The following is a 13,430-nucleotide window of genomic DNA, read 5'->3' on the forward strand; positions in this document are numbered from 1 at the left end:
TGGTTCCAAACGAAGGTCTGGAGGGAGCGAGTTCCAAAGTGAAGGGCCCGCTGTGGATAATGCACGTTTCCTCAGAACGGATTTCGCAGGTTGTGTGATTAGTCTGTTCTGATAGGCGCTTCTGGTTGGTTTCACAGATGTGTGTAATTGAATTTGGAATGTTAGGTTGAGAGGTGCGATGTTGTGTAAGGCCTTATGTATCATCATTAAAGACTTGAACTGGATCCTGTATTTAATTGGAAGCCAGTGGAGATGGTGGAGAATTGGGGTGATATGATCTCTCTTTTTGGCATTTGATAGAATTCTTGCAGAGGCGTTTAGGACCATCTGAAGTGGTTTGATGGTGCATGCTGGAAGGCCTAGGAGGAGAGAGTTACAGTAATCCAGCTTTGGGAGTATGATGGCTTGTAAAACCATGCGGAAGTCTCTGTATAGGAGGAGAGGTTTGAGTTTCTTTAATGTTTGAAGTTTAAAGAAACATTCTTTTGTTGTGTTGTTGACGAATTTGTTGAGACTGAGTCTGTTGTCTATGATGACTCCCAGGTCTCTAACTTGTTGCGTGGTGGAGAGCCCTGCGGTGACCGGATGTTGATTAGTGTTAGAATGTGAGGAAGGGGTATAGTTTTCAGGAGTTATAATGAGGATTTCAGTTTTGTTTTTGTTTAGAACCAAGTTGAGGCTGGTGAGTAGATTGTTGATAGCTGACAGACATTTATTCCAGAATGATATGGCTTTGTGTATGGAATCTTCTATAGGGATGAGGATTTGAATATCATCCGCGTATAGGTAATGTCTTAGCTTAAGGTTAGTGAGAAGTTGACAAAGTGGGAGTAGATAAATATTGAAAAGAGTCGGGGAGAGGGATGATCCTTGTGGTACCCCCCTTTTGGATTCGATGGTGTGGGACTCTTTGTTATTTATCTTGACCTTGTATGTTCTGTTCTCCAAAAACGATTTGAACCAGTTAAAAGCTACTCCTGCAATGCCGATGTCTATTAGGCGTTGCAGGAGGCATGAGTGGTTAACGGTATCAAACGCTGATGAAAGATCCAGGAGAGCGAGGAGGCAAGGTTGGCCCTTTTCTAGGTTGAAAATGATAGTGTCTGATAATGATGTTAATAATGATTCGGTATTCATAGACTTACGAAAGCCAAATTGGTTTGAGGTGAGGATGTTGTTTTCGTCAAGATATTCTGTAAGTTGTTTGTTTACAACTTTCTCCATAACTCTGGCAATCAACGGGAGGTTTGCTATGGGTCTAAAGTTTGCTGGGTCTGAGGTGGGTAAGTTGGGTTTTTTGAGGAGCGGCTTGAGCATGGCTAACGAGTTGGTTCGGGACATGTCCTTGAGAGAAGGAGCAGTTAATAATGTCTGCTAAAGGTTTGGCTATGGTGTTGGAGATCAGACACAGTTTGTTGTATGGAATATGGTCTGATGGATGGGAGGATGGTTTTATCTTCTTGAGAATATTCTCTATTTCTAGAGTGGATGTGAGCTCAAAAGTGTTGAGCACTGTTAGTGAAGTGTTAGGTTGTTTGACATTTGGGTGCGATGGTTGTTGACCTGTTGGGAGTGGTGGTTGAGCGGTTGAATGAGGTGTTTGTTGAGTGGGTGATTGCGAAGATTGGGGGGTAAGGTTGATTACGTGTTTTGGATGTGTAGATGGTCCCTTGAGGGGGGCTAGAAGTGAAGTGATTTTTACTTTACTGTGAAGATGTTTACTTTACTGTGAAGATGCTTAAATGACCATTGAATAGATGAGTCAGAGACTCAGGTAGGAGATTTGCATGTCACAGCCCCCTGGATTGTTGGTAACTTGCAGTGAAATATCACTTTAAATCAAAGGATAGCAAAATCCTAAATTGCAGAACTATAACTGGAAAAGGCCTACATTGGAGAATTCTGAATGAGAGAAGGATTTGAAGAAAAATGTACTGAAAAACAAACAGATTCTCACCCTGACTAACAAGGGGAGTCAGACCCTTGGGTCCCTAGTTCTCAGACAACAGAAAAAAAAGGCCAGGCAGGATGGAAGGGTGTGCACACATTCACTATCCATGGTCCTACCTAGGTCTTGGCCTTTTGGCTCAGAGAAGGTGACCCATCCAGGCTGGGTAACGGCGAATGACTGGCTATGAGCTTAGTGGAGCTAAAATCACTGAAAGCTGAAACTGCAGAGGGCCTGAATCATTTAACATTAAACAAGCCATGAGCTTAGTAGAGCTGTAAATCCAAGCCAGGGAAAACCCTCCTTCCAAGGGAGAAGAACTGAAGGACAGTGGCAGATCCAGAGGTGCAGCAGTCCCCCAGGGGGACGGGGACCCCAGTGGCAGATCAGGAGGTGACACTGGCTCCCCCATTTGCAAGGGGACCCCAGTGTCAGATCGAGCAGTGCCCCAGGAGGGTGTGAACCCCTGCGGCACATCGAGTGATCCCCCAGGAAGAAGGGGTCCCCAGCGGCAGGTTCAGAGGCACAGTTGGGTTCCCCAGGAGGGTGTGGACCCCAGCAACATTCCAGGAGGCGGAGTCAGGTCCCCCAGGATGGTGTGGAACCCAGTGACAGACCAAGAAGCAGAGTTAGGTCCCCAGGAGTGTATGGACCCCAGTGAGGCTGGGAAGCGGAGTCAGGTCCCCAGGAGGGCATGGGCCCCAGCGTTGGCATGACCTTTCAATGGCATGCAAGCAGCACCAAGGAGATGGCAGCAGTTTAGATACAACAGACCCCCAGGCCAACTCTGCCTACCAACCCAGTTGCATCTTTTTACAGGAATGAGACTTGGGCAAAAAGGGGGAGGATAATAATTACACTTGATTAAGTGGGAACTCAAGAGGTCCCTTCTACTCTATATGGTGGTATACTGTGGGGGCCAACAACCCCAAATTGACAAATATTAAATGTTCTTGCTATCTTGTACAAATGTACATATTTGGGTGGCCATATACTATTAACCACAAGTAGATAAGTGTGCTGTTTGACATACTATTTGCGATGTACATAGTCATGTAGAAATGTATATATTTATATAGTCTGATAAACCTGTATATACCTGTGCCTTGTGCACAGACCCATTTGTTTTCCTGGGGTGAAGGGAGGGAAATCCCACCCACTAACATTTTCTTCCCCAGGTGGAGGCACCAGGTGCCAAGAAAGTGAGGAACGATGGAGTCCGCCCTAGGTGGGGACTCCTGTCAGGTCGGTCCCAGACCCAGGAAAGCCCCACAAGTCAAGGAGTCGTTACATGCGTAAAAGTGTGTGTACCTGCATCAGAGTCAGTATGTGTGTGTGTGTGTGTGCGCACGCGCACAGGTGTGACAAAATGAGAGCAATTGCGTGTGCGTAGCTGTGGCAGAGTGAGAGCAAGGGTGTGTTTGTATTTCTGGTAGAGTGAGTGCAAGAGTGTGTGTGTGTGTGTGTGTGTGTGTGTGTGTGTGTAATTGTGGCAGAGTGAAAGCAAGTATGGGTGTGTAATTGTGATAGAGTGGGAACAAGTGTGTGTGTGAACTGGTAGACTGAGAGCAAGTGTATATGTGACAAAGTTGTGGCAGAGTGACAGCATGTACCAACCAAGTTTCCTATATCTGAAAAAGCAGGGCTGACCTTAGAAGGACGGGGGACTCTGGGTGAATCAACTGTAGCAGGGCCCTGGAACATTGATGAGTGTGACTCCATCCTCAAGCTGACAGGTTATCATAATGTTGAGGATGGGGCTGCCACGGTGTCGTAAGGCCAAGGGTGGTCACTCATATTCACCCCTCCCCTCACCCAAGTACATCCCTGTGAAAAAGAATATATCTGTCTCAGTGTGTGTGTGTGTGTGTGTGCTAATAATGTGAAAATTTGTGAGTGTAATTTTGCGTAAGTGTGTGTGTGTGTCAGAGAAAGTGAGCAAGAATGTGTGTGATACCCCTGACCCATACCAATCTACACTAATCTTAAGGTGACTAGAAATCAAATTTGCCAGCTGTGTTGGCACCACCGAATAGCTATGTTTTTCTAGCTACTTTTTACCCAATCTGGATACTTTTTACAGTGCATCTAGTGACTTTCGTCAGGTAGGAGATGGCAACACTGCCGAGGATAGCAGGTTGGTTTGAGCGAAGTCTTTAAGCTCTTCTCTCATCATTTGTAAGTTTCTGGTGCTGTTGCAAGGTAAGAAAAACGATGATTACCTTTTACAGTGTATAGATTTCTTGAGGTTATATTGTGAGAGGGGTGGCTAATGCACACATGACTACAATATTTAGCATAGGTGTGGTGACGCTCCCCTCAGTGTGAGGTTCTGGTTGTGAAGCCTGTTCTGGGCAGGGGTGTTATGGCCGAGGACATGGTGGCACTCCCACTGGGCAAGGGAGTCATGCATTTTAACTCATGGTAAACACCGGCTCTTCCAGATGATAACAGCGGGGCATGTTGCTCAGCAAGGGCAGGCGATATTGAGTGCAGGTATAGGGAGAACGTTTCTGAAAACCTCCTTAAAGCTGATGGATTGGACATCTCCTGGCTCCTCTTTTCAGGGGTCTGAATGGAGACAGAGGCTTGACCTGGCCGTGCTTCTCACTTTGTGGGGTGTGATCGAGGGAAACAGAGGTGTTCCAGCCTTCTCTATGTTCCCATATCATATATTGAACCATTCCCTCTCCTCATGTTTCATTAAATAGGATTTGATTGTTTGCAAAGTCAGAGGCAAAAAATACTAGGTATCCTCCACAGTCTGGGCTAACTACAGCTTCTCCATCTGGGCTTAAATCAGGTGGAGGAGCTGACTCTGGGCTGCAGAAAAGAAGAAGGAAGAGGAGAGCAAATATGAAAAAGCAAAATACGTAAAAAAAATAAACATAAGAAAAAAAGGTATTCTGCTGTCACTTATTACGTTAGCCATCTATGCTTCGCTGATGCTTACCTCTTGTATTAGCTGTGTCAGCCTGCTGGTCCTATTCCATAGCTTACATTTGCAAGTCTGGAAACTCTGCAGTGCTACACATTCCAATAGCTCTAAAATTGTCCTTTCTATACACTGCGATTTTTTAAAACTCTTAGTATTTTCTCAATCCCCACCCCTCCTTTCCATATTAATACGGTATGTACTACTTTGGTAACGCATGCAAACATTGTCTGGCCAATAAAGTTATCTGAGTCTGAATCAGAGGACTTGCTCAGGCTCAGCTGATTGGTTGCAGGAAACCAGGAAGTGGGTGTGGAAAAGCAGCCGGGCACGGTGGGCTGGATTGAACGGAACTTTAAACTGTCCCCTCTTCACTTGCAAGTTCTTGGTGTTGTTACATGGTAAGAAATGAAAAAAGATCGCACGCTTTTGCAGATTTTGGATTTCTTGCTGTTATATGGGGGGGGGGGTCCTAGTGCACGCATGAATACAATATTTAGTATAGGTGTGGCGACACTGCCCTAGGTGCGAGGGTCTGAAGCGGCCGAGGACACGTTGGCGGCGCTCCCATTGGACGAGGAAGTCACGCCCTTTAGCTCGTGGCAGGCGCCGGTTCTTCCAGCTGACAGCGGCGGCGACGAGCGGCTCAGCGGCAGAGACGGGCGGTACCGAGCTCAGGTATGGGGAAGAAGGCGCGGGGTTCGGGCTCTCTCTCCTTACAGCTGACGCATCGGACGGGTCTCGGCTCCTCTCTTCGTGGGGTTGGGGGAGTGAATGGAGATAGAGGCACGAGCGGGCCGTGCGCCTCGCTCTGCGGGGTGAGATCGGGGGATAGAGAGGAGTCCCAGCCTCGGCTGTGCGCCGTTGAGCTGCTCCGTCTCACGTTCTGTTGAATAGGATTTGATTTGATTGTGAAGTCTGAGGCAAAAATACCGTTTGGCTTAGCCACAGCTCTTATATCCGGACCCAGATCAGATGGAGGAGCTGTCTCTGTGCTGCAGAGCAAATATAAAAAAAAAAATCAAAATACGTAAAGAAAAATTTAAAACAAGGAAAAAGAGAAATGAAAGGATTTTTTTTTTTTGTCTCGTGTGTCTTAAAATTTGGGCTGGTTCTTAAGTTTTTTTCTAAAATTACATCCACCCCTTCAACTTTAAGCCTCTTGCCATGACCCCTTGGTTGTAGAACAGCCTTTTCTGCTAAATTAACTTAATGTTATATTAAGCATGAATGTATATGCGTATATAATATGTGTGTTTTGTATCTTTATATTTATGTATCTCTCATTTGGTGTTAGAGTAATAGAATATGATCACAAATAAGTTCAATTGAAAAGGAAAAATAAAACCTCAGGATTTTGCACCTCTTTTCTCACTTTGCATCTTTTTTATAGCCCCCCCCCCCCCCCCATACACACACCCCTATGCTCCTTGCCTTTGGCAAGGCTGCATCAGCAGGTGAGCCCAGCAAGGGTCCAGGAGATACGGTAGTTGCAGGTCTGACATCACTTTGCCTTGCAGTCATGAGTTTAAGCTTCTGCAGTTGTCAATTGAAGATTCTTTGTAAATTTTCTATAGTCTGAAACGTCTTTTATTTGGAAATGGTTATTTTAGTCTAATACCTGTTTTCTCTGCATTTTTTCTTTTTTTTTTTTCCAGCTGGAAACCTGCAGTTTTCCATTGGCTTTATGTATGAATTAATATCCTGTACAGCAGTGTTTCCTAACCAGTGTACCTTCAGACTTGATTTGGTATGTCACAGAAAAATCACCACTGCCTGATGTTCAGATCCAGACCAGCACTTGGGCCCTGCTCTTAGCACCTTGCAGCTACAAGTGATACCAGTGATGTAGAAGTCAATATTCAAAAGTATTTAACTGGATAAATCGGAAGTTATCCAGCTAAATTAAGATTTGGGCACTTATCCAGCTCAGTTCTAGTCGGCTAATAAGTTAGGGGGGCTAGAATTTAGCTTGATAAGTTAGGAGGGCTCTAGGGGTGAAAATGGGAGGAGTTGTTAGCCGACTAACAGGCTGGCTAAACTCTGGTCTGGACAAAGAGCTGTCCTAAAGTTAGCTGGCTAACTTTGAGATAACCGGTCATATTCAGTTATTCATATGCACTATTTAGTATCCCTCCAAAGTTAGTCGGATAACTTTATCTGGCTAACTTTGTTGTCCGGGCAGTGATTAAATATGGACCTCGTATTTGCTCCTTTTTGAAAACGTATAAACATGCATGTCGCCTCTTCCTAGCTACAGCCTGAGCCCTGGGATGTAATTAATGGACAGCATGAAGGCCACAAATAACTGAACCCTGCCTTTTGTGCACGTGCGCTGCCTCCTTTGAGTCTTTTCACTCTTTGTCCTTTCACAGACTGAGTGAGATGGTGAGAGCGTGCACCGAGCACTGGATGTAACTTACTCTGAGTGTTGGGAGTAGCAGCAGTGAAGGTGCTCTGGCAGCCACATGTGACAGCCAGAGTAACTAACGTAGGCCTAGAGCCTCTAAGCTGTGGTGTTTTTTTACGGGAGGGGTCCCACTATTGCAGAGGGGTGTTGCTACGATAATAGAGCTCCTCCATCGAAATAAATCAAGTCTTGCAGCCAAAAATCATGGGGCAAAAAAAAAAAAAAAAGCTTAGCAGCCCTTTAATGCAATGATGGCCCCAACCTCAAGGAACCACCATCACCTTAATGCCCCCCCCCCCAAAAAAAAAGTGCCGTCACAATGGAGACCTGGCAGCCCTGACTCCCTAAAAGTTTAAAAATAGAGGAATGGCGGTGGCACTGGGCCCCCCCAAGATCCAGTATTAAGTAGGGTCCCGGACCTCCAACACTTCCTTCCCCTCCCCGAAAGTCCAAGATTAAGCAGTATCCTGGGCCGCTGACACCCCCCTCTCCAGAAAGCTCAAATACCAAAAAAAAGACCCCAAGCCCTGCACCCCTCAAACCTTTAAATCAAGTTGCAGGTCCTGCATTGTGGCTGGGGCACATCCTAGCACGTGGCCCATTTAGTGCCATTTTTCAAATCACATGCAAAGAAGGTCACTGTAATAGGAAAGGGTAGAAGGGCAAAGATATGCAAAATATCGCATATATTATGTGATATTGCTGCGCTAGTGCCCTGTTGTGTGATATACACAGTTTAAAGCATGTTACAGCACTGTAGCAGCTTGATGCATGCATCACACTGACATCTCCCTTATCCTGCACTGCTTATAGATGGAGCTAATCCATCATGATGCATTCTCTTCCCCCCTCTCTTCCTCCATTTTAACATTTAGAAGAAAGACTGATAGGGCTTCCCTGGTTCTTCTTTTGATGAATGAGTCCTCTCCATGTCCACACTACTGCTCTGTGGAAACTGGTGTGCCACATAACAACTACCGGTATGTTAATTGAGGCATGCCTTGAGCTTGAAAAGGTTAGGAAACATGGCTGTAGAGCCAAATTTAAATGTTAGTGAACACAAAAGCTTGGTGCAGAAAGCAGCCTAGCTGATATAATAAATTTTGTGACAGATTGAACCCTCTCTCTTCATGCTTTTCTTCTACAATACTGACTGCTTTTACCATTTAGCAATGCCAGCGCTTTGACTGGAGTTGTCATGGCAGGCAACTGCGGTTGTGTTGAGTTGAATGGAGCTGGCTGTGGGCTGCCATGACAACATTGGGCAAGCCCCCCAAAATGTCTGGGAACAGTAAAATAGCTGTTACAGTACAGCAGTGAATTAACTGAGTGTACAGCAAAAATGGTACAAATAGCCTCAATGAAGCTTACTTAGCCAGTAATGTCCTGAGTCCAAGAATGAGCAGCTTCATCCAACACTTAAAGCACCGGTTCATTCATTCTTCACCAGAACAAATCATCCAGAATTCCAATATGCACTTTGTACTTGAACAAAAAGCTCTGTTGGGGAAGATATTTTCCTCCTTTAGGTAACAGACACCCTCAGTCTTACTTTCACAGTGATTTCCAGTGTTCACTAACTCCTGTTTTGGGAATCGCTGTTCAGGAGAGATTAATGGTGCTACACTTTATAATGCTTTTTTCTTACAGAAAAAATCACTTATGTATTCGCTCTGTCTGTGTACACATTATCTCCCGAAACTTTAAACCTACAACAGCCAAAAAGAGGGCAAATAGGCTTTCTGTCTTCGCCTCTTGGAAGGTAGTTAGGCCCTGGTGGGGCCATCCCTTCTGGTGCTTGAGGCTCTCGAGCAGAGGGTCGGGGACGCTGTTTTTGCTCGTATCCCTGGCTGGACAGGACTGATACCCAGGGGTCCCGGATCACTCGCCATGAGGGATCACTTGAGCCTGTTGCCTCTTCATTGAGCCTGCTGCATTATTTCAGGAAAGTGCCTCCTTTTCTGTTTGCTTATTTTAAAATTTTATTCAACAAAAAAAAAAGGTTTTATTGTTTTTCCTTTAGGGCACCATGGAAGCCATCGGAAAGCACAGGGACAGCCTTCTCCTTTTTTATTTCGGTCCCTTATTTCGGCAGACGGCTCACAGCAGATTGGTTTGCTCGTTCCTCCGGCTCTTGTTGCCTCTCTCCCTTCCACTTCGGTTGGCCCGGGTTTCTTCTGAGTTGCTGCATAGTGCGACCGTTATGGCCTGCTGGGACACGCGGTTGCATCTTTCCCAAGCCGGCCTTTGCTCCCGATGCCTTCCCGGAGGGGAGGGAATGTCGGGGAGAAACACGGGTGGCATGAGCAGTGCTCGTTGCGATTCGGGGAAACAGTCTATGGCACGGTCAGTGCCTGAGGGCTTGTTCTCGCTCAATGTGGGAATGGTGGCCATGTTGTCACATTTTCGTTCGGCCGCACAGGCCGCAACAGAGAATAGCAATCTCCCTCCCTTGTTGTCTCCGGAGGTTCAGGCCTCCAGGGAAGGTTGTCCGGATGCTGGGGGCCCGCCTGGGAACGATGACCCTGAGCTTAATCTGATATGTCCTTTTCTCCGATTTCGTTTTTTTGCTTTATCCACACGTCGGGCCACCTTTTTGTGTTGTGGAATGGTGCCAAGAAAGGGCATAAAGCTTTGAAAGCGACTGTTGTGAGGTGGTTGAAAGAGGCTATTAATTCCGCCTTGATCCAGAGGGTCTACGGGTGCATTCTACTTGATCTCAGGCAGCTTCTTGGGCCGAGTATCAATTGGTCTCTCCTCAGGAGATCTGTAGGGTGGCTACTTGGAAGTCGTTGCACACTTTTGCCAGTCATTATTGTTTGGATGTCCAGGCCCCGGGGGCAGAAAATTTTGGTGCGAGTGTGCTGCGAGCGGGACTTCCCAGTCTCACCCTACTTAGGGAAGCTTTACTACATCCCAGGAGTCTGGACTGATCTGGGTACTGCTGGAGAAGTTAAGAAATCTTAAGTTTAATTGGTGTTATTTTCGAGAGATTCTATCCGTCTAGTTAATATCTCCCTATCCTTAACCACAGCGGCATGAGATTCCTGATTTTTTTTTTTGACACGTTCTTCAAACCCTTTAATTCTATCAACAGAATCTTTAATTTGTTTTTGTGTTTGAAAAAATTCTTGTTGATTCCCAGCTCTTAACACATCTACTTTGCCTTCCAACCCTTTAATATTTGACAACATCCCAGCCATCATTTCCCACAAAATGTCTAGTGTTACCACTGCAGGACGAATGAGAGGTCCTGGGAATATACCACTGGTTAGTTGTTCCTCTTCCCCACTTAGGGAAGTCAGTGGCTCCAGTCCCCTTGCTCCTCTCTCTGGAGTCAAGCCAGCGATAGCAATAATCCCAGGAATATAGATAATGATGTTTCAGGGAGATCTTACAGATTTTTTAGAAGAATCTACCGCTCATGTTATTGACTGGGGAACTTTATTGGTAGCTTTTTCTTTTATAAATGACTAGCCGTTAAGCCCGTAACAACGGGCTACATTTAAAAAAAAAATTTTGGTCCATTTCCTTCCCCCTCCCTCCCTCTCTCCTCCCTCCCACTTCTCCCCTCTATTCTCCCTCCCTCTCACCTTCCCCCTCTATTCTCCCTCCCTCTCACCTTCCCCCTCTATTCTCCCTCCCTCTCTCCTCCCTCCCCCCTCCCCTCAGTCACTCCCCCTCTCTCATTCCCCTCCCATTTCAACTCATCCACAGCCTAAAAACCCAGCCACCCTTCCTCTCGTGCGCGCTGCCGCCGCTGGACCTAGCAACCCAGCGCCATTTTTTTTTTTCGGGCACTCTGGCCGACATGCTCGCCAGCAGGAAAGTGGCTTGGGCAGAGGCGGCGCCGGGCCGGCAGGTGGAACCGGAAGCTCAGGGGGAGGGGGAGAACAACTCTCCCCGCACCTAAAAACCCAGCCACCCTCCCGCGCACGCGCCGCCGCCGCTACTGCTCCTCCCGCTGCTGCCGCCGCTCCTACGGACCCAGCACCATTTTTTTTTTTGGGCACTCTGGCCGACGTGCTCGCATGCGCAGTAGAGCTGCTCTCTACTGCGCATTTGCGGCATGTCGGTCAGGGCTCCCTTATCTAGTAGATATTAATCAAATAATGAAAAAATATTTCAATAAATACCCTATTAAGTATTTGGGAAAAACCAGTTAAAATATTCCCACACTTAGCAATATCTACACAAGTAAGGTGGAAAGCCTTTATAGCTTTCCACCAGGAAGTAATTTCAATGGGTTTCTCATTTTCGTTGCGTTTCCCATGTATCTGATTAAGAAACAAGATGATTTGTACATTTTCTTTATACCCAAACAGTTAAAAAAAAACTTTTTAGAACAAAGGAAATTCCCAACCTCATCCCCAGTGTCTGGTCAATAAATGTAGAAAGTAGTGCAGGTTCTATGCTAATAGCCTTTACTTATGTGTTCTTCCTCCCCCCTCCCATCCACCAGGCTTCCCATTCCCACTTTCATCTATTACTCTCTCCCCCCTACCCTTGGTTCAGTTGCCCTCAACTTATACCTCTGGCGAGCTTCGCTCCAATTTCAAAAAAATGTACTTAAGCATGCACCTACAACCCTAGGCTAACTTCGGCCTAATTATTAATTGTAATCAATGCAATCATTATTACTGTTTGCTATTTCGAGACCCACTGTTTTAATCGTTATTTTTATAGTTGGTGACTCATGGCTTACTGTTTCATGTTCATGTTTATCTTAACTGTTTAACTGTTTAATGTAAAAAGCCCCGGCCAGATAAGCCCCGGGCGAGTTGCCGTTCTTTGTGAACCGGATTGATTTGTATCTCATACAGGAATTTCGGTATATAAAAATTATAAATAAATAAATGTATTATTTAGCTTGTGAGCTCTCCCCTTAGATTTCTCCCACCATGCAGACCGCTCTCATTTTGTTTTGATATTATTAATGGTATTGGTACTAAGAGGTTTTTTTTTCTTTTGTAAAATGATAATATTATCATCTTAACATATTGTGATGGTTACCAAGCCATGTCTTTTCGATTGCAAACTATTGAACAAGTTTGTATTGTTTGAAAATTTATAAATAAAGAATTAACAAAACAATTTGGTTCTTACCTGCTAATTTTCGTTCCTATAGTACCACAGATCCATCCAGTGTCCCACTCTTGATTAGCAAAGGGTACTGGGAGAGTCTGTTTTTGCTACATGTTCTCTGAAGACCACAGGTTTTGTTGGTCCTACACATGTTTTTGGTGTAAGGAAATTTGTTGTTGAATGTTTTTAGGGTTACCCTCTTACCCCTGCTTTTTTGGGGGAGTTTGCATAGTTTACTTTTTTTTTCTGGCTTGGGGTACAGATTAATACTGAGGGACTGCAGGTGGCAGTGTCAGTAAAACTTTCTCTGTGTCCATCTGCTGGAGGGGAGGGAAAACCCAGAAGTCTGGATTGATCTGTGGTCCTACAAGAACTAAAATTAGCAGGTAAGAACCTATTTTCCTATAGCTTTCGAAGGGTGGTCACAAGTTAGTCCAATAAAAAGATTACTTCTTGTATGATGACCTTTTTATTTCTACATATCTAACGGAACTAACATGGCACATGCACTGTTTTATTCTGTGGTATTCTAAAATTCTATGGTACAGACAAGCCACACTGAAACCTCTGAGGGTTTCTTACAGGATTTTTTTTAATGTATCTTTTCATTCTAAATATCTTTCTGCCCCTACTTTTGTTCAGTAGGTATGGATTTTGCTACAATTGTGAAGCTTTCTGCACAGCATGCAAAGCCTGCAGGCCTTATTCTTCAATATGGGACCGCAGGGTTTCGTACAAAGGCAGAACATCTGGACCATGTCATGTATCGCATGGGTTTATTGGCTGTGCTAAGGTCCAAACAGACTACATCCACTATTGGTGTTATGGTTACAGCATCCCACAACCCTGAGGTAAGAATGTGTGGGAATGGTGCTTCTCTGTTTGCATTCTGTCCCTTCTGCTGTTGCTCCCTTGGAAGACTATTTAGAGTTTGGAACTAGAAATGTGCTTCTAGTCCATCCATCCCAGAAGTGGCTGCAGATATTGGTCAGAAGTACTGAATTGTAAAGTGCTCCAGAATCTTCTTTAGAATGAAAAATGATGTCCAAGAT

At 45.2% G+C, this 13,430-nt stretch overlaps 1 protein-coding gene across 1 annotated transcript in view; it reads left to right on the plus strand.

The window, feature by feature from the left end:
* The first annotated feature begins 5,149 nt into the window (after positions 1 to 5,149).
* Positions 5,150 to 13,430, plus strand: part of PGM3 (phosphoglucomutase 3) — a 69,658-nt gene continuing 61,377 nt past the window's right edge. The window contains 2 exon segments of the mRNA XM_029595529.1: positions 5,150 to 5,284; positions 13,024 to 13,229. Of these exon segments, the coding sequence (XP_029451389.1) occupies positions 13,026 to 13,229 (204 nt within the window). The 5' untranslated portion in view covers positions 5,150 to 5,284; positions 13,024 to 13,025.

The sequence above is a fragment of the Rhinatrema bivittatum genome, chromosome 3 (assembly GCF_901001135.1).
Source record: "Rhinatrema bivittatum chromosome 3, aRhiBiv1.1, whole genome shotgun sequence".
In the NCBI taxonomy this organism is placed as follows: domain Eukaryota; kingdom Metazoa; phylum Chordata; class Amphibia; order Gymnophiona; family Rhinatrematidae; genus Rhinatrema; species Rhinatrema bivittatum.